General features: G+C 36.8%; 1 protein-coding gene across 9 annotated transcripts in view; it reads left to right on the top strand.

Moving 5' to 3' along the window:
- Positions 1 to 19707, top strand: part of klhl5 (kelch-like family member 5) — a 99362-nt gene extending 79655 nt beyond the window's left edge. For 7 of the 9 annotated variants that reach the window (XM_051701931.1, XM_051701935.1, XM_051701932.1 and 4 more), the window contains 6 exons: positions 2751 to 2937; positions 5374 to 5598; positions 5885 to 6047; positions 6184 to 6396; positions 13001 to 13172; positions 13751 to 19707. In XM_051701931.1, the coding sequence (XP_051557891.1) occupies positions 2751 to 2937; positions 5374 to 5598; positions 5885 to 6047; positions 6184 to 6396; positions 13001 to 13172; positions 13751 to 13807 (1017 nt within the window). In that variant the 3' untranslated portion in view covers positions 13808 to 19707. The other 2 variants (XR_007897660.1, XM_051701930.1) reach the window with 2 other exon arrangements.
- The last annotated feature ends 234 nt before the right edge of the window (positions 19708 to 19941 follow it).

Below are 19941 nucleotides of genomic sequence, written 5' to 3' on the forward strand. Positions count from 1 at the left end.
GAAGCTGTCCAATTCCTCTTGCTGAAGAGCAGCCCCACAGTGAGGTTGCCACCACCATGTTTGATGGCTGGTAATAAGTTTACCTTTATGGTTTATGCCAGATATAGACCACATTTTCTTCAGACGGTTTCAGGTTTTGTCACATGGCTTCTAGCAGAATCCAGCACTTCATGTAGGTTTTCATTTTGCCTCTCTCTTGCAGAAGCCAAACATGTAATGAGATTGTTAATGTCTGGACTGTGTCTTCTATTGTAGCCAAATAACTCTCCAACACTGTCAGTGTTGTGGCTGTCTTCTGGTCATGTCTCTTAGAATTACCATTCTTGTCTGGTTGCTCAGTTTGGTTAGACAGCCTAATCTTAGTAGTGTCTGGGTTGTTTCCCTTTTTTGATATAATGGATGCTCCAAGTAAGTTTCAAAGGTTTGCTATAATTTCTCCTTTTTACTCCTAACAAAAGAGTAACCACCAATGACAATGGGGTAAACTTCTATAGCCCAAATGGAGACCTGAGCAAATATTACTTTTGCCTTCTCATTTGCTTCAACAATAAAAAAAAAATAAAAAAAACTAAAAAAAAAAAAAAAAACTATTACATTTCCACGACTTTCCAGAAGAGGAAAGAAATAGAGAGTAGTGGATGATGGCAGTAAAACGAGAAAAAGATACCAAATTAACTGTCACAAACTCAGCCGCTGTATTTTAATCCTATTGCAGCAGTGGTGACTATTTGTTTTAAATAATAGTAGAGTAATGTAACACAAAGAATTATGTAAAAAAATTACACTAAATATTTAAAACGTTTTAAAATATCTAAAGTCATATGTAAACACAAATTAGATCAACAGTTTTCCCCCAAATGTTGTCCCAACTAGCCTAACAGAGTTGTCTGAACGAATATTTTCATGTTAAACAATTTTGCCAACAATTTTGGTATTGGAGTTCCCAGCATGCATTGCAACGTGAATAAATTATGAGGTTAGTGTTATATGCTTATTTTTTTGCTGTTTGTTGACTTTATGCTGTTATTGTTGTTTTTTGTTGCCACTGTAAGCCAGTTGTTGTGTGGTTATGTTAAGGCCCAGACATACTCCACATAAGTACGTGAACACAGACGCAGCTTGCTACGCAAGCTTGATTTCACGCATTGTTGCATTGTGAAATGTGTTAGAGCGCAATCCATAACCTAAAGCAAGTACACGCTGTATTCTCAGCGTTGCCGCAAAGGGCGCTACAGTGAGTTTTCTTTTTTCAATCAGCAACTGTCATAGCAGAGCAACAATTTGAGCAGAGTCTTGCCAAACAAGTTAGATAATACAAACATATTATTCTGTCGTCTTTTTAGCAAATACAAAAGCACACTCCTCAACTGTCAACATGTTGACTCCACCACATCCAGTTTCATGGCACCTAAAAAAAACTAATTCGCCCCCTTGTGGTCCAAGATTTGTAACCGCCAGAGCAACGCAAGACCGCATGTGATGTATATACAACAGGACCACGCGTTGGCCATGCGTTGGCGAATCGCTCGCATCTGCATTTGTGTACTTGCATGAAGTATGTTTGGGCCCTTAGGAGCGCATTTTTTAACTTATCGAGGTTTGTTGATTGTCACCGTTATTGAGGTTTGTGTGTTAAGGTTTTAGGTCTATTGTGTGTCTATCAAACAGTTGTATGTACAACCTTGCTTTGCAAGACATACCTCTCTTCAGAGGCAAAGATTATCTTCATGTAAAAATAATTGAATTGGTGACAAAATGACAGTTCTTGCATTGTGAATTAAAAGTTGGCTGAACAAGAAATTAGTGGTTCTCTCAACAAGAATTTTTGCATTTAGTGAACAAACAAATTCACATTGACTAAACAAAGCAATGTTACTGAGGACAATTACTAAGATGGTTGTTGAGAGAACTCATTATAAATCATGAATTTTACTGCATAATGTTGCCTTGATGTTTTTTAAAGTTTGCTCAACAATACTTTTTTTTTTACAGTGTTCATCCTAAGATTCCACAGAGATGCTCCTTGTTCTGAATAACAGCATGATAGATCTGATCTGCTGTTTTAGTTGTGAGACCTCACAGTGTCAGTGATATTTAGTATGTAGTAGTGGATTTGAAGATAATAGACTATTTCACCCAATTTAAGCTGTTTAAACAAAGAGTTCAATAATTACTGTATAGTTTAGGTTATGTGTAATTTGTTTATCCAAAGTTAAAATTCTTTCTCCTATCCCAGCTTATTATAGAGACAACTTTTCATAGGTTGATTACCCCGAAAAGTGCAAACACTGTGGCTCTGTGGAGCTTTCGAAACAGCTCTGTTCGATTCAGCATCCCGACCAGCCCGACATAGCTAAAATTGGCTCAACCTATGGCATGATTGGGGTGGGGTGGTGTAACCAACTAATGGTTGATGAGGGGAGTGTTGAGGGAACCTGTTTGAAAACCATCATTATTTTTGCAATTCCATTTGATGATGCTAATGCCACAGAAATTACACCCTTCACCTTCTGAATACTTTTCTTCATTTTTCATTAAAAAAAATTACTTATGGGGGAAAAAAAGAAACAGTCAAATATGCTATAATTTGACGTGGCAACAAAGCTGACTGAGAAAGAAATAACGGGGGTGAATACCTATCCCAAGGCATGTGTAGATTTTAATAATGTCTAGTTTTTGGCAGATATTGATATGGTATATAGTATGAGTGCTTATGGGTTCGTGTTAGTTAACATTTTTTGTTCATGCAGTTTTTGGCAGATATGGAGGCAAATCCATTGTTACGGGACAGTGTGGAGTGTCAGCGGTTGGTGATGGAGGCCATGAAGTATCATTTGTTGCCAGAGAGAAGGCCGCTCCTCCAGAGCCCGAGGACACGGCCGCGCAAGGCCACTGTAGGAGCGCTTTTTGCTGTGGGTGGCATGGACGCTACAAAAGGTATTTCTAATGTATCTTTTGATGTAGTGCTATAGTTCTGTCTGCCTATGCTTAATGTAATCGGACAACAAAATCTTCAACAAAAATGTTCTAGTCTCCCAGTCCCAATATTCTGTCTCATTCTCTTTATTACTGTCAATCTCTGTCTCTTTTCATTAGTGCATTGGATGCTGGGAAAGACATTTTTTAGTTCTTAAGACAGATTTTTTGGGCTGTGTTTACAAGGTTTTGTGAAGAGCTAGTAGAAGAGCTTAAAATGCTTATTCATTGCATGCAATTATATTTTTTAGAAGGCAAAACTAGTTGTTTTGTTGTGGTTGTCCAGAGGAAACTAGAAAAGGAAAATGGGAATGGGGACTTCCACAATTTAGCCTTTAGTGCTTAATACTTCCTGTTATACCCTCTCTTATTATTCAACTCTTAAGCTCTGCAGGGTTTTTGGGCTGCCGCCTGAAATGTTTCACGCTCAAATTTAAAAACTCCCTGTTCACACATACATTGGACTAATTTCATAAAAATTGTCTAATTTTACAGGTAACCCCCTACATTTTAAGAAATTATTGAAATAATTAATAATATTGTATATGTTTACAATTTTATGATAGACATTTTTTTTTTTTTTTTTAAACAAAAAATATTTTTTTAATGTCTAAAGTTTAAAAGCATGCCATTTCAGTTCTGTGTCCTCAGTTTTCAAGCAAAAGGTCTTATTTTATTCCATTGGATGGTAGGAAGTACTAGAAAAAAGAATGTTTCCTTTATCACCTTCCATCACATTATATTGATCTGAAATGTAGGTGCTGCTCTAACAAATTTAAACGCTCACCCATAGACAACAAGCCTTTTTTTGAAGTGCTGAGAGCTTCCACACTGTTTTGTTGAATATCTTGGCTTGAGTTGTCTGTCATTGGAAAGCAGAGAGTCCCAGCTTTACAATGATGTGTAACATTTTACCTTCTATAGATGAGATCCTATTTGGCTGATGATTTGTTTCTCATACTTTTTCTACCACATTTCATATTTTGTTGTACATTTTTTTTGACACAACACTGGATTATTCACCCAAGCAAGTTAACAAACAAGTAATTTCTTTATCTAATTTTAAAGATAACAACCCAAGTTAAGATTTGATATAAACTTTGAGGCTTTTTGGGGCTTGCAGATCAGTGGTCAGCAAAGAAAAGATACATTTGCATTTTATGCCTTAACGAAATAAAATTTAACTTTGTGATATTTGTAAAAAAATGTAAAATAAAAAACTGTGGTATTATGGCAAAAAAAAAAAAAAAAAAAAAACATTCCTGAGATTGAGAGCTTTCATTTAATATATACGACTTGTCTATTTAAGTGCTATGTGAAGGACATTTATATTCATTTTTAAAACCTCTAGGTGGGGCCAATTTGCGACACATTTTTTCCGGCCTTATTTTGTTATTTTATGTAAATAAATGCAAAAGTGATGGGGTTCAGATTCTAAGCTTTCAAATAATACTGCATGTGCCTAACTTATGCATACAGGGACTTCAGGGTGGTAAGTGTTGAAACGGCTTGCCAAATAGCGCCTCCCCACAGACCCGCCGGCAGGTCCGCAGAACAGCTTGAAGATTTGCTATTTCTTACTCAAATAAAAAAATTAAAATACAGAGCCATGTGCTATGTTCTTATTCAGTAACTTTTCTAGAAAAAATATCTAAGGGTTCTTACAAGATAAATTCACATAAGAAGCTAATTTGATATTAAGACTTGTATTCAGATATCGTGTTTTGTATAGACGTGCATTTAGTCTTGTTCTGTTGTCAGATTTTTTTCCACTTATTTTTAACATTAACCTCACAAAATTTATTATTTTATTTCTTTCTAACTCAAATGGTCTTCTGTGTTTGCAGTGTTTTTTTGTAACTGTACTTTAAGGTTTGTTCACACTAACAAAACGAAAAAGAGAAATCAATTATCGTCTAATGTTTTTATTTACTCCAAGAGTGAAGCTAAAGACATCTCCGGTCATTCACATGCAAGATATAACAGATCTGACAATTCTGCAATAATGTGCCAATAGATTTTTCAATACAATGATAGTGATAGAGTGATGTAGGCTATAATAGAGGCTGTGTTATGCCTGATGTAGGCTGTAATTAATATTACAGCTGTTGTAATAAAATGGTGCTATTTTAATATTTATGCTATAAATATATGTTGAAAACATTCCCATTCTGTTAACAATTGTTTTTTATATCTATTCTTTTTGCTTCACTTTTTTCTTCATTTGTTTAAACAAATGAATTACTTGACGAATTGCATCTCCAGTGTTCATTGAAATGTATTGTTTCGATTAAAGTCTTGTGCAGCTCGTATTTGTGGCAGTTATTTACGGTCTGTAGGAAAAAGCCTTTAGCCAGTCACTACTGGGCCAGTCACTACTGTAATTGATGTTTTAAGGGGCCACCAGTATTGAGCAGTACTGTTTACGGAGAGACACCTGGCGGCAGGTGGCTGTCATGAGTGGGAGGAGGCTGCAGTTTGGCGTAGCGGTCCTGGACAACCGTTTGTATGTGGTGGGGGGACGAGATGGTCTGAAGACCCTCAACACGGTGGAGTGTTACAATCCCCGCAGCAAGAGCTGGAGTGTCATGCCGCCCATGTCCACACACAGACATGGCCTTGGTGAGGAATAGCATCCTCTGACCTTTGACCTTTAGTACTTTTTTGTCATTCACCTTAAACATATGCTGTATCTCATTGATTGCTTGAGACACTCAAGGTCAAACTATCGCAAATGATGTTTACTTATAGTTGTCTTTCCACATTAAATAAAGTATTTTAACAAAACAAATACACACTTTACCTTTAAAAATAGTTTGTAACAGCTGTATTTTACAGGTGCTCACATTGGTTTAATTTCTGCCATTTTTCTCATCATTATGAAAGCTGACCATTTATATTTGTGTAGGTGTTGCCGTGTTAGAAGGCCCCATGTATGCAGTGGGAGGTCATGACGGATGGAGTTATCTCAGTACGGTAGAGCGCTGGGACCCTCAAGCTCGCCAATGGAGCTTTGTTGCATCCATGGCAACGCCTCGAAGCACTGTGGGAGTTGCAGTCTTAAACAGCAAGTAAGTTTTGACTTAAATCCTGGCTGTCTGTGTGAGTTGTATTTGAAAAGACCACTCTGTTTTGCCCTTAAAATACCTTCTGTCTGTGTATTCAATAATATTATTTATTCTCTTTGACTGTGTCTCTCTCTTTAAGGCTGTATGCAGTAGGTGGCAGGGATGGAAGTTCATGTCTGAAATCAGTGGAGTGTTTCGACCCTCATACCAACAAATGGAGTAGCTGTGCACACATGTCTAAACGCAGAGGCGGTGTTGGTGTAGCAACGTGGAATGGTTTCCTGTACGCTATTGGTGGCCATGATGCCCCAGCCTCAAGCTTGGCATCACGACTGTCAGACTGTGTGGAAAGGTAAGAGGATTATGACCATTTTAGCATAAAAAAACCTTGACTAACATTATAAGTGGACCTCAGGGAAAAAAATATGTAAAAAAAAAATGTATGATATTACTTACCATTTTAAATATTTTCAATGTGGGGAGCTGAGCAGCATCAGACAAGTTTTGTTGGTCTCTTTTATTTTGGATAGGTAAAAGTTACTTATTACTCTGAACTGCAAACAACGTGTATGAAAATGTGAAAATCTAATGTGTTATATGGTATGTTTGCATCTGAAGTAACTGCAAGTTAATAATTTCAGCCAGTTAATAATGTACCACTAATATCAGGGAATCCCTCCCTTGTGAAGAGAGAGCATATAAAAAGAAAAAAAAAGAGTCAGTTGGTGTGATGAGGAGGAGGGCGTGGCCGGGCTGTGAGGATGCACGCCTGGTGCTGAATTGTCCTAATCAGCCGGTAGGGGGATAAAGATAAGCCGAAGGCACCAGTTCCAGAGAGAAAGAGACACACGCGGCCACTGTGTGTGTGTGTTTGTTTGTTTGTGTTTGTTTAAGTTGATTTATGCCATTAAAGTTACGTTGACTGTTCTGCCGGTTCCCACCTCCTCCTCGCCCATCGTGTGAACCCTGTTACAGTTGGTTTTAGCACAAAATATAAGGACATTCCTAGAGAAAACGGTTAAATCTGTTTTTTAAGTACTGTAGTCCAGGCTCAACGTTTATGTTCCTAGCATGATGTGTAAGTGGCAAATAACAGGATATAAGTTGCCTATAAGTTGCATGGTAAGGTTTCACTGCAAAATAAATAAATTAATAAATCATTATATCTTTCATTTTATTATATTATTATATCATTATTATAGTATTTTTGTCTTGTTTTCCAATAAAAATATCTAAACATTTTTAAAACAAGATAAATTTACTTGAGATGCAAAATGACATTAGATGTTAAGTCTACATTTCAGAGATTGTAGACTTAAATTTGGTGGGGTTAATGCTTAAAACAAGAAAAATAAAATTGCCAATGGGGTGAGAAAAATAAACTTGTTTTACATTTAAATCAAGTTTTTTTTATTTTGTCTTTACCCATTGGCAAATAGTTTGTCTTATAAGCATAAACGTTACTAAATATTGTTAGAATTCTCTGAAAACATGACAAAATATCTTATGTCATTTTGCTTCTCAAGTTAATTGATCTTGTTTTCAGAATGTTTAGATATTTTTAATGGCAAAAAAGACAAAAATACTCTTAGAAAATATTTTATTCAGTGTAGGCCTCAAAACCAAAGGAGAACATATGTCCTGTCATCATTTGGCAAGCAAAATATATTTAGTGTCATCCAAACACCCATTTAAACTGTCTAGAAAAATGCAAAAGAAAAAAATAGAATAGTAATATGTGTGGAAAGCTGCATAGAGGAGGTAGGTCTGTGGTCTAGCCACTTTGGTTTTACTAATTATGGAGTTAAAACTAGGGATATACTGATACCACTTTTTCTCTTCCGATCAGATTTCGATATCTGAAATCTCAGTATCGGCCAATACCAATCCCGATCCGATACCAGTGTTGTTGTTTTCATAATCAATTTAGTATATCTGTACCTCATTGTGTGAAACTAATTGGGGGTACTCTTTTATATTAAAAGAAACACAAACCTCTAACTACACATTATTTCAATATAAATGTATAGCCTATTAAGAAAAACTATATTGTTAACTGGTATAATTTTAGTATACTAAAATGAACAGTAATTCCAGTCTAAGTCTTCAGTAGAAAAGAAGCCAGTTTTCTTTGCACAATTTTTTCAACTTGTATCTGGACTTTAAAGGATTCAGATCGGTTTTTTGTTTAATTTAGTTGAAAGATTTAAGTCCAATTTTCATTCAGACTCTTATTTTTTGGAACCCATTCAACTTAAATATGGTTGTAATTTGTAAACATATAATAATGATAATATAATAAATTATTATTATTATTATTATTGACTTTTAGATTTTTAAAATACAAAAGTAATGTATTCAGTCGTGCGCCTTTAACAATATTTTGATGGTCAGAACACTCCAGGAAGTCCTGTAAGTGTCTGTATGTAGGCTAGTTCACAGTAGTTTAATTTGCTTCTTATTCAAATTCTGGTAAAATACTCCTCCGGTGCCATTCTAAATGTATATTAAAAGTGAACCAAACTATTGAGCATCTACATCTGAGATGTTGTTCGTGAGTAGCACTCAAATATGAAAAAAGCTGCGAGCTCTGAGGGCTGAAAATAGCTGCGACCACCTCACCAGCCTGTGTGTGTTAAGTGTGTCAACAGAGCAGCGGCATTCTTCTTCTTCTTTGATCCCTAGCTGGTGACGTGCCGGGGTTGCCTCTGGAGTCCGTATGCTGCTGTGGGTGCCACTGGACTTCGAGCCTCATTCATAATGTCTTCCTATATTTGTCGATCCATGCCGATGGCCTTGTCGTCATGGGTGTTGATTCGCTGGTGTTTCAAGTCACCTCTTCAATCGTCGTTTGTTCATCACATCCTATACGGATGGTCTCCTTTTCAAGTCGGCCCCGAAGGGAAACTCCCAGGATCTGCTGCAGGCATCACATTTGCAAGACCTAGAGCTTGTTGAGGTCTGACCTGAGCAGGGTCCACGTGTCGGAGCCATATAGAAGAATTGGCAGGATCAGTGTCCGGAAAAGACGTATTTTAGTCTTGACGGAGATATGGTTCCTTTTCCATAGGCACCACTTGATATATTTGAAGTCTGATTTATTTTACATATGCAGCTTGCTCTGTCGTTATTTAGATCTCGTGGGTTTTATACATATCTCAGGTTTGTTATTATAATGTGATCTTTCTATAAAAAAAAAAAAATAGGTTTTACAGTTTAACTTTTTTCAAACATCAGTATAGTGTTTGGTGTATAAAAACACGATAATTGATTTAAAAAAATAAATAAACATATTGCATTTGAGGTGCTGAATTGTAATGTCATACATTTCTATAGAGCAAGGAGAGGAAGTTGTCATGGCCAAACTCTGAAACATTTGGCATCTCTGAAAAGCCCATGGTGCCCTTTTAAGATACACAAACTATAGACTATTCATTGCTATAACTGCATGTTTGCCCTACATTACTAAAAATTAATTAGACTTGGAAAAATACGATTTTGATATTTTATTTTGTGTACTGATTTAACTAGATGTGTAGTTTGTTGAGACTAAATATAATGCTGAGTTGCCAAAGCCTTGTCTTAAAGTTTTAAATTGTTTTAAATAGGGTATAGGGATTATCACTTCTGAATGGAACACTGATGATTTAGAAAAGATATGGCAGCGCAAGCCAGAACTGCCGGAACTTTTTGCCGAGTTTCACCAAACCCATGCATAGATGTTGTAAGAACCTATTTTTTAGGTTTTTCTATTTTTCTATTTTATTTAAAGTGTTTGATGATGTTAATGACTTGAAATAACGGAAATAACAAAAATAGCCCTTAACATTTTCATCATTACTTTCATTCACAAGATTAACACAGAATACGACGGTTTGACAGTATTTAACAGGGGGTGCTGCAGCACCCCTACTTCCCACGGCTATGTAAAAGAGACTTAAATAAATAGACAAAAATGGATTGCGTGGATCTCAGCTTTAAAAGATAATTAAATCTAAATGAAAATTGGCCCCGGGTCCCTTGCTAGTCATAATCCGCCCCTGATCAGAGTATTTGTGGCTAATTGAAGCCGTTATATTCCAAACTGAAAAATCTTTTCCAATCAGATTATAATAATCAAAATGATTAATCCCGATGGCAAGAGGAACTCAACAAGATTATCCATTCATTAATGATTATCAAAGTTTCAATGAGACCAGATGGAAACAATGTACTCTTGCCCAGTTTTGTAGTGGTTTTAGAGATCAGAAGGAACCAAATCAGAATCAGTTTAGTTCAGATATTTGACACATATTAGTAAATTATCATGTTACCTTAGTTGGACTTTTGAAAATTGCCAGTGTGTTACGTGTTTGACTATATTGATTTGGGCAACACGTACTTCATGTTGCATGAAGCTCATGTAGGAGGTGCCAATTATCCCTTCATCACACCAGCTGAGCACCACATGACATCAAATCTTTTTTACTAAAGACAATATACAAATCATACATCAAAAAGAAAAAAAGATCTTGTATTTTCATGAAATATTCAGAGAAACCATTTAAACAAAATAAAAGATAGAACACCAATTTCGATTACATGGCAATGTGAAGAAAGCAATGTGGCTTTTTTGTCTCAGTAATATTCCAAATAACTGACCAGATAAAAGCTTTTCTAGGATTTTATGAGCTGTTCTGTGTGCAAATGCATTTAGGCAGAATACACTGCTACTTTTGAATGGAAAGCCATGCTACATTTCATAACCTGGGAGAGGTTAACAGCAGTGATTGACATCAAAGAATAACTCAAGACGGTTGTGCCAACAAATTTACACAACAAATAACTAGTAGTTGAGTTTGGTTCTTTCTGTACAACACATATCAGCCAAACTCATTCTCAGTTGTTAGCTATAATTCCTGAAAACACAAGGTCACTTTTGTTGTATACTGTGGTTATAATTTTACAAAACTAACCGGCTTGTGTATGAACATTACTATATTTAACACTCCATGCAGAACTGACAACCATATTCTGCTGCTGTGTGAACAAGTTGTCTCTCATGCTGTCGGTCTCTGCCCCTGTTGTATCTTTGTTTAAAAGAGCTGTCAGTCTGTCTGTCTGTCTGTTTAACATTTCCTGCACCCTGCACTTGTCTAGTCAGTCAGCGTTTACTCTGTGAGTGTTTGACTGCACAGAATGGAGACAATGTTACATGTTTTCTACCTGTAGATCTTACACATACACGTCATCTTCTCCACCTTCTCCTCCTTCCAAAATGTTTTCCTTCATAATTAATTCAGCCCAAACAATTAAAGGAATAGTTTCCCCAGAAATTTGAATTTTGTCATGTTTTACTCATTCCAACACTGTATGACTTTCTTCTGCGGGGCACAAAAGGAGAAATTTAAATTAATAGTCCAATTTTGAATTTAATGGCATTTATAGCTTAAAAAGGAACACAATAGTATAATAGAAGTATTCCATGTGACTCATTTCTCATATTACATGTTTTCTGAAGGCATACGATAGGTCTTGGTGAGAAACAAACCCAAAATTCAAGTAATTTTTCAGTGAAAAGCATTTCACGAGCACTCATTCACAGTTGCTTGCATGTTCACTCTAAAATGTACGTTCTTTAGCGCTACTTCTCCTTTGTGTTCTGCGTAAGCAAGAAAGTCATATGGGGTTGGAACAACATAAGGGTGAGTAAATTATGACAGAATTTTCATTTTCTGGATGAACTTATACCTTTTGCCTTAACCTTAAACAGTATTAGATAATTTTGGTTTTAATTAATTTTATACTTAAATTTTTTTTTTAAGATTAAAGTTTGAAAATCTCCCATTGACTTAAATTGTTTATCTATAGCTGCCTCTACACTGCAAAGAAGGAATAAATGCTATGTTATGTTTATTCTCATGCACAGTAAATAGAAAACATGATGCATGCTGAGTTTCATGACAACAGCACATTTAGTGTGGCTCTGATTCTCCATCTCACACAGAACCAAAAAGCCTAAATTCGAAACCTAAACCTTACGTAAAACTTTAACACCATACGTTTGCCTTTCAAGCACTGGTATTTGCTTTTGGAAATGTTAATTTAGTTAATATTTATTGATCAACGTGTCTGATTTTACCTCTGTTAGCTTTAGCATTTGATATTATGTTTTTCGTATTAAAGGGGTCTGACATTTTTTTGACATATACTTAAGGCCATTGTACATAAGTTTCAGAACTCAAAACTTCCTCTTCTCTGCAAAAAGAGCATTTATTTAAACCAAGCTGCCAAAATAACTCATTCTCTACTTCCTCCACATTGTGATGTCACACTGTGGTAGACATTTGCATCTGACCGACTCCACACCAACACATCAATGCTTACTTTACCTTATCACTTCCGTAGCCCACCCAGTTGCGGTGAGCAGTGAGATGGCTAGTAGAGAGCAGGTCAATCAAGAGTGGGAGTGTACTGTCAAGTCTCAAAGGACAAAAAGCACCAAATCTGAGTGTTTCTGAAAGAGGGTCAGAATGAGGGTGAAAAATTATTATGGTTTACAAATATATGACTGTTTTTATAATATATGACCCCTTTAAAATTTATTAATGTAATTATTTAAAATACTTGGTTAAATTACTTTCTCCCGTCCCAGTTAAATTTACAGCATCTATTAAGTAAGCTGTTTGTAGCTTAATATCCCTGAAAAGTTAACTCTATGGCACTTTGGTGCTATCAAAAACATTGAGCATCCTGAGCAGCCAATACAGCAACAATGGCTCAACCAGTGGTCAAAGACAGGAGTAGTGGTGGAGTAACACAAAAACAAGCATTCTTTTTTTAATTTAGTTTGTTGATGATATTTGCTCCAGAAATTACAAATTCACCTTTAAATATTTAGATTCATTCACAAACATACGTTGTTTGTAGGCATTAAACTTACTTTGTTGATCTGTTTACTCAACCTTCTCTTTCAGGTACGACCCAAAGACGGACATGTGGACAGCAGTAGCTCCCATGAGCCTTAGCAGGGATGCGGTAGGGGTGTGTCTTTTAGGGGACCGTCTCTATGCCGTGGGTGGTTATGATGGCCAGGTGTACCTGAACACTGTGGAGGCCTACGACCCCCAAACCAATGAGTGGACACAGGTAAACACACATAGTATCTGCTTGCTTACGTTATTCATTCATATCTTCCTCCATTCGAGTCATACTTGCAAATAACATCTCCATTTTCTGTTACGGTTGTGATTCTGCCTCGTTCCTTCCAGCGCTGTTTGTTTATGGTGCTATTTGTTCATTATGGAAATGCAGGGCCTCCATCATTTTGACAGGAGCACAGCTACTCTCTGCATCGTAGCGTCTGTTATTACCTTTCGCTATGGCAACCGGCTGATTTCTCCAGGGCTTCATTTCTCATTATGTTTTTAGGCGATGTTTCTTCTCCCACATGAAGAGAGCTCATATTGTTTCACTCATAAAAAAAACAAGCTACAGGGTGTGTGCATTAATGTATGTTTGTGTATATATTAAGTGTGTGTGTGTTGTGTGTGTGTGTGAGAGAGAGAGAGAGAGAGGGAGAGTAGGAAATAAAGCAGTGTGTGTGTGTTGACAGAGAGAAATTGACTCATCATTGAGAAAATCAATTCAATAAATACATTGCCAAGAAGAAGTGTGTGTGAAGCAGAATGCATTCTCTCTAATTGCATTTTGCATTTCTGCTCTAGGTGGCACCATTGTGTTTAGGTCGAGCTGGAGCCTGCGTGGTTGTCGTGAAGCTTTGAAATGCCTCCTGCTGTCAATCATCTCCATGGTGACCATCCCGGAATTAACCTACAGTGCTTTTGATGTAGTGTATATGGACAGATCTGAACATCTGCTGACCAGAGCTGAGAATATCAGAGTACTAAACTGTGGTCTCCTAGTATGTATTTATCTATTAAAATCTGTCTATTTTATGGCTATGCACATTAAGAACTAGACTTCCTCCTTTTCTGTGGCTGAGAGGGTTGAACAATTTTAATGGCCATTCATTCATCTGTAATCCCTCCATTTAACCCCATCTTTTCTCGTCTTTGGCTACGTTCACACAGTGTTTAAGATTGGAATGTTTGGTATTTATTAACAGGTGTGACTTTCAAATTGTCCAGTACACACAAGTTATAGGAGTGTCTAGAATATGTCTGTATAAACGAGTAAAGGAAGTCAATCCCTTTTCCTATTTTCCTAAAAGCAGTGAATAACGCATGTACTGTAACCATAATGACAGTGACCTAAGAAAATATTAAAGATGGCAACTTCCATAACACCATAACAGTTGACAACATTATGTATTAAACAAGTCCAATCGAGGTGCAAATTCATCTGTTAAATCTTAAAGGAATATTTCACCCAAAAATTTAAATTCTGTCATTGTTTACAGTACTCACCCTCATGTTGCTCCATGGAACACATTTTTTACTTGATTTGAAAGTGAGCAACAACTTAAATTTTGTTCTCATATTGCTTCAGAAGACTTGGAATATAGTGCATGAGTCATTTATGAGACATTACTTTTTTTGTTGTCAGTCTTGCTCATAACCAAACTGTGTGTGAACATAACCATACTCTAAAACAGGACTGGTGACTGTATACTGTTACTGTGTTAATGTTGCTTCAGGGTATGAATATGAGTGTGTGTTGTGCTATAACTGGAATATGTGCAGCCAAATGTTCTCTCTAGAAATTATCTGTCGTCTAAGAATAGCCTGAGTGCAGTTTAGTGGCTCAGGGGGAAGTGTGAGTGTGAGAGAGAGAACAGGAAAAAGTGTGTGCATTTCCTCCCTCCTATTTTAAAAGCAAGCATTCTTAAAGGAATAGTTCACCCAGAAATGAAAAATCTCTAATCATTTACTCACCCTTATGCCATCCCAGGTGTGTATGACTTTCATTCTTCTGCTGAACACAAACTGAGATTTTTAGAAGAATATTTCTGCTCTGTAGTTCCTCACAATGCAACTAAATGGGTATCAAAGCTCCAAAATGGACATAAAGGCAGCATAAAAGTAATCCATAAGAGTCCAGTGGTTATATCTATATCTTTAGAAGCAATATGATAGTGTGGGTTAGAAATGTTTAATCAATGTTTAAGTTTTTACCATGAATTCTCCTCCTTTCCCAGCAGGTGGCGATATGCACGAAGAATGCAAAGCAGCAAAAACAAAAGATGAAGAGTGTGAAAGTCAAAGTGGAGGTTGATAGTAAAAAGGACTTAAATATTGACTGTTATTTACCTACACTTATCAAAATGCTTCTGAAGACATGGATTTAACCACTGGAGTCTCATAGATTACTTTTATGCTGCCTTTATGTGCATTTAGGTTTATATTATGAATTACAGTGATGTGTTGACCCACATATCTCTTCTCCAAAGATCCATCAGGTATACTCATGGTTTATTATAGGGATGTTTGTTGCTGGGTTTGCATTCTCAACACAAGCGTACCATTCCAGAGTACATTTAAAATCGGACAGAAACTACCACATTGAGGTGGTCTCAGACCGATTGTTTTGGTATGGATCCAAGTGCGATTGCTATGTTCATATATGCCTGAACAAACCAAACTAAGGGAGGAAAGGCACCAGATTTCAAAACAAATTTTACAAACGAACTGTGATAATGCCATTAGCGCCTAAGTAAGCTTTTAATATACACTGATGAGCCAACACATTATGACCCCTCACAGGTGAAGCAAATAACACTGATCATCTCCTAACAAGACCACATATCAAGGTCTGGGTAGATTAGATGGTAAGCAAACAATCAGTTCTTGTAGTCAATGTGTTCATTGCAGGAGAAATGTGCTGGAGTAAAGACCTGAGTGACTTTGACAAGGGCCAAATTGTTATGGCCAGACAACTGAGTCAAAGCATATTTGAAACTGCAAGGTTTGTGGGGTGCTTCCAGTCAGCAGTGGTGAGTACCTACTGACAGTGGTCCGAGGAGGGACAAACCACAAACCGGCGAAAGGGCAACGAAGGCTGTCCCATCTGGTCAGAACCGACAGAAGATCTACTGTACAAGTCATAGAAAATTTCAATAATGGTTATGGGAGGAATATGTCACAAAACTGTGAATCGCACCCTGCTGCGTATAGGGCTGCATAGCCACAGACCTGTCAGAGTGCACATGATGACCCCTGTCCACCGTTGAAAGTGCCTAAAATGGGCACCTGGGCGTCGAAACTGGGAGCAGTGGAAGAAGTGGTCCGATGAGTCCCGTTTTCTTTTACCTCACATGTGCAGCCGTGTACGTGTGTGCTGTTTACCTTGGGAAGTGATCGCACCAGGATGTACTGTGTATAGATGACAAACCAGTGAAGGGAGTGTGATGCTCTGGGCAATGTTCTTCTGGGAAACCCTGGGTCCGGCCATTCACATGGATGACAATTTGACACGTGCCACCTACCTAAACATCTTTTCAGTCCAGGTACTCCCCTTCATGGCAATGGTATTCCCTGATGGCAGTGGCCTCTTTCAGCAGGATAATGCACCCTGCCACTCTGCACACATTGTTCGGGAATGGTTTGAGGAACATGATGAAGAGTTTAAGGTGTTGCCCTGGTCTCCAAATTCCCCAGATCTCAATCTGATTGAGCATTTGTGGGATGTGCTGGACCAAAATGTCTGATCCATGGTGGCTCCACCTCACACCTTACAGGACTTGAAGAATCTGCTGCTAATGTCTTGGTGCCAGATACCACAGGACACCTTCAGGGGTCTTGTAGAGTCCATGCCTCGGTGGGTCGGTGCTGTTTTGGTGGTACGCGGAGGACCAACAGCATACAAGGCACATAACGGTCATAATGTTTTGGCTCATCAGAGTAGATCCGAGTCCCTTTGTTGTCAGAGTTTGGTTTGGGAAAACGCTTTCACACCAAACAAACCAAATTCTAATGTGAATAGCACTCAGGTCCACATTAAAAGTTCTACTGTGAAAGCACCCTTAGAAACGGTTTGCAATGAGTGACATATAATTTTCTCCTTTGCATGCTCCCTATCACAATTATAGTGTGATTTGTAGAGAGAGAGATGAACATGGGGAGATAACAGAGTTTAAGATAACAAATCTGTACTAAACTCTAATCAAGAAACATCTTGATTAGTCTTTCTACCAAAATCACATAAAATCTTTAGAGAGGTTGCAAAACTGATCAGTAATGGAGAGACAAATAGAACAATGAGCTTCTAGAGATAACAACTTGGGCAAAAACTTTGGATGGAAGAAAAAAATTAGAAGTGAGAGTAGAAATTCCACTGAGATTTATGCTAAGAGTAGAAATTCACTTTGACATTATCAGTGCATTATAAGCGTGCATGTCTTCGATTTATTTGTATTTTATCTGCACAAAGACAGTCAGAGTACATCAGCAATATTGCATGTGAAAATTATAATTACACATACAAGGGAGCAACACAATCTTTCATTATTCACAGTGCGCTTCAAGCTCAGAAAAAGAACATCATAGGTCTAATGCATATTCAAAACCTCTGAATCATTGTTTCTATTTTTTGAACTTGGAAAAACATCCAGTACTCAGCAGTGGAGGAAGTTAACAGTGCACTGTTTCTGTAGCGGTTCCTCTGTTGAGTTGAGATTTTGCCAGATTTAGAAAAAGTTAATTGTAAATTGTTCTTGTGTTTCCCCTTTGATGTCCTATTCATATTGTTTCTATTCTAATTCATCTTCAAAATAACTGAGGATATTCTGGGTCACTAGCCATTTAATGGAAATAAATTCTGCCCAAGAGCAGGAAAATGGAACTAAGGCGTAGAGTGGATAAATCCCAAAATACATCTCTATTTCAATGACCCGCAAGTATATGGAAAAATACACAATGCATAAACAGCTAGTTCCAACAGGATGAGACAAGAAAATTAGGGATGCAACTCAAATATAATTTAATGAATCTCTTGTAACCCTACCTCCACTTTTACTTTGAAAATTTTGTTTGACGGTGAGACAAATCATTTTTATTTACTGTGAGATACAGAATCAGAGAAGAGAATTTAGATGCAGACAACTGAATTTAACAAACCCTTTTGATTGCTTCACTGCATGCATTAATTTTGCCTGACTACTGCAATGTCTCTATTCACCTGTCTCATTTTCCATATCTTTCTCCCTTTGATCTTTTTATTCAGGTGTGTATCGAAGTGCTTGTAGAGAGAGAACATCATGTTGTGTATGTTTGTGTGTGTGTGTGTTACTGCCATAATCTTAAACCCCATGCTAAGTACAAAGTACAGCTTCAAAAGTCACAGAAAATAGATTTGGGATTTTGATCCATATATCCAGTTCTCTTTTAACTCCCAAAATGTATTTCAGTGTTTTAAATGGAAGAAAGAGTGTATGGAGAAAAACAGAATGTAGTGACAGAACAGTAGAGATCAGGAAAAACTAAAGGTGTAGAAAAGAGAGGGAGAGAGAGCACCACATAACATTTTCAATAGGATATTTTCACTAGATTCTTTTCATTAAGTAGATATAAATGGAAATATAACAACATTGTAACACCATACTGTTGCCTTACTATCATATTTTATCATTATGTTGTAATGTCTGTCCATTGGGTTGGGTCATGCCAGTGTAGCTATGACATTTTAAGCGTTATGAGATGAGCAAATGAAAGATTTGGGTATGAAATATCACTTCTTCCGTTTGGTTTCTTGGGGGACCGAATTGTAAAAGCAAGTTTATATCCAATAATTTCCAGGTTACACCTGTAAAAAATTATATAGGTCAATGTAACATATTTTGGTACACATTTCAGTGTGTGCTCTGTTTCAAACTTTCAACATATTCATACATGATTTGATAATCATAGGTGTATTTTATTTGTACTGGGCACCATACATTGTGCCAATCATAAATATAGAAGAAGCAAAGCATATAACATAAGAGGAGACAACAGCTTTGAAAAAGACAACAATCACATGTGGATGTGTAAAATGTACAATAGAGCATATACTTATTCATTACAGTGTTAAATGAAATCTTGTGGAAAATGTAAACAGTTTGTAAAAAAATGTTACACAGCAGTTTATCTTCATTGTGCATCATTACAAGAGAATGCCTTTTATTTATAATTATGTCTGGGTATATACATACACATACATATATATACAGTATGTACACCGATCAGCCACAACATTAAAACCACCTGCCTAATATTGTGTTGGTGCTGTTTTGGTGGCACGAGGGGGATTAACACAATATTAGGCAGGTGGTTTTAATGTTGTGGCTGATCGGTGTTTATGATTTGACATACAGTATGTGATTAGAATATTTATATCTTCATGAAGCTGTATTACATCTGAATGTTATGAATGTGACATCTTGTGTAATGAATGCACTACTGTTTTATATGTCATCTTTTGTATCTTAAATACTGGAAAATGTGTCTGTTAAAAAAGTGGCTGACCACTGGGGGAAATCACTCTGAAGTGTTATGCATATTGTCATATACATGTTGTACTTTCAGCAGAGGTTGCTACCTATACTGTATGATGATGGGAGGCAGAAGTGATTTTTTTATTACTATTATAAAATGAATTGCTGTCCCCTAAAAAATGTTCTTGTACATTCCACAGTCTGTTGTTTGATTTATGAGTATTTTTGGTCATTAAAGTCTACAAATCTAAATGTCTTTTTACGTTGAGCATTTATTGTGTGTATGTGTGTCAGGCTTTGCCAACATTGTAAGCACCAAGATATCCCCAAAAACTAAATGAAGTCAATGGTAGTTCCCACTATAATAATAAATAAAAAAAAACATTTGTGTGAGTGAGCATGCATGTGCATGTGAGAGTGATTTAGCATGAGTGAGTCTGTGTGTGTGCCTGAATGTGAATCAGCAAACACTGTGTGAGCTGGTGG

This window comes from Myxocyprinus asiaticus, chromosome 7 (genome assembly GCF_019703515.2).
Source record: "Myxocyprinus asiaticus isolate MX2 ecotype Aquarium Trade chromosome 7, UBuf_Myxa_2, whole genome shotgun sequence".
Classification (NCBI taxonomy): Eukaryota; Metazoa; Chordata; class Actinopteri; order Cypriniformes; family Catostomidae; genus Myxocyprinus; species Myxocyprinus asiaticus.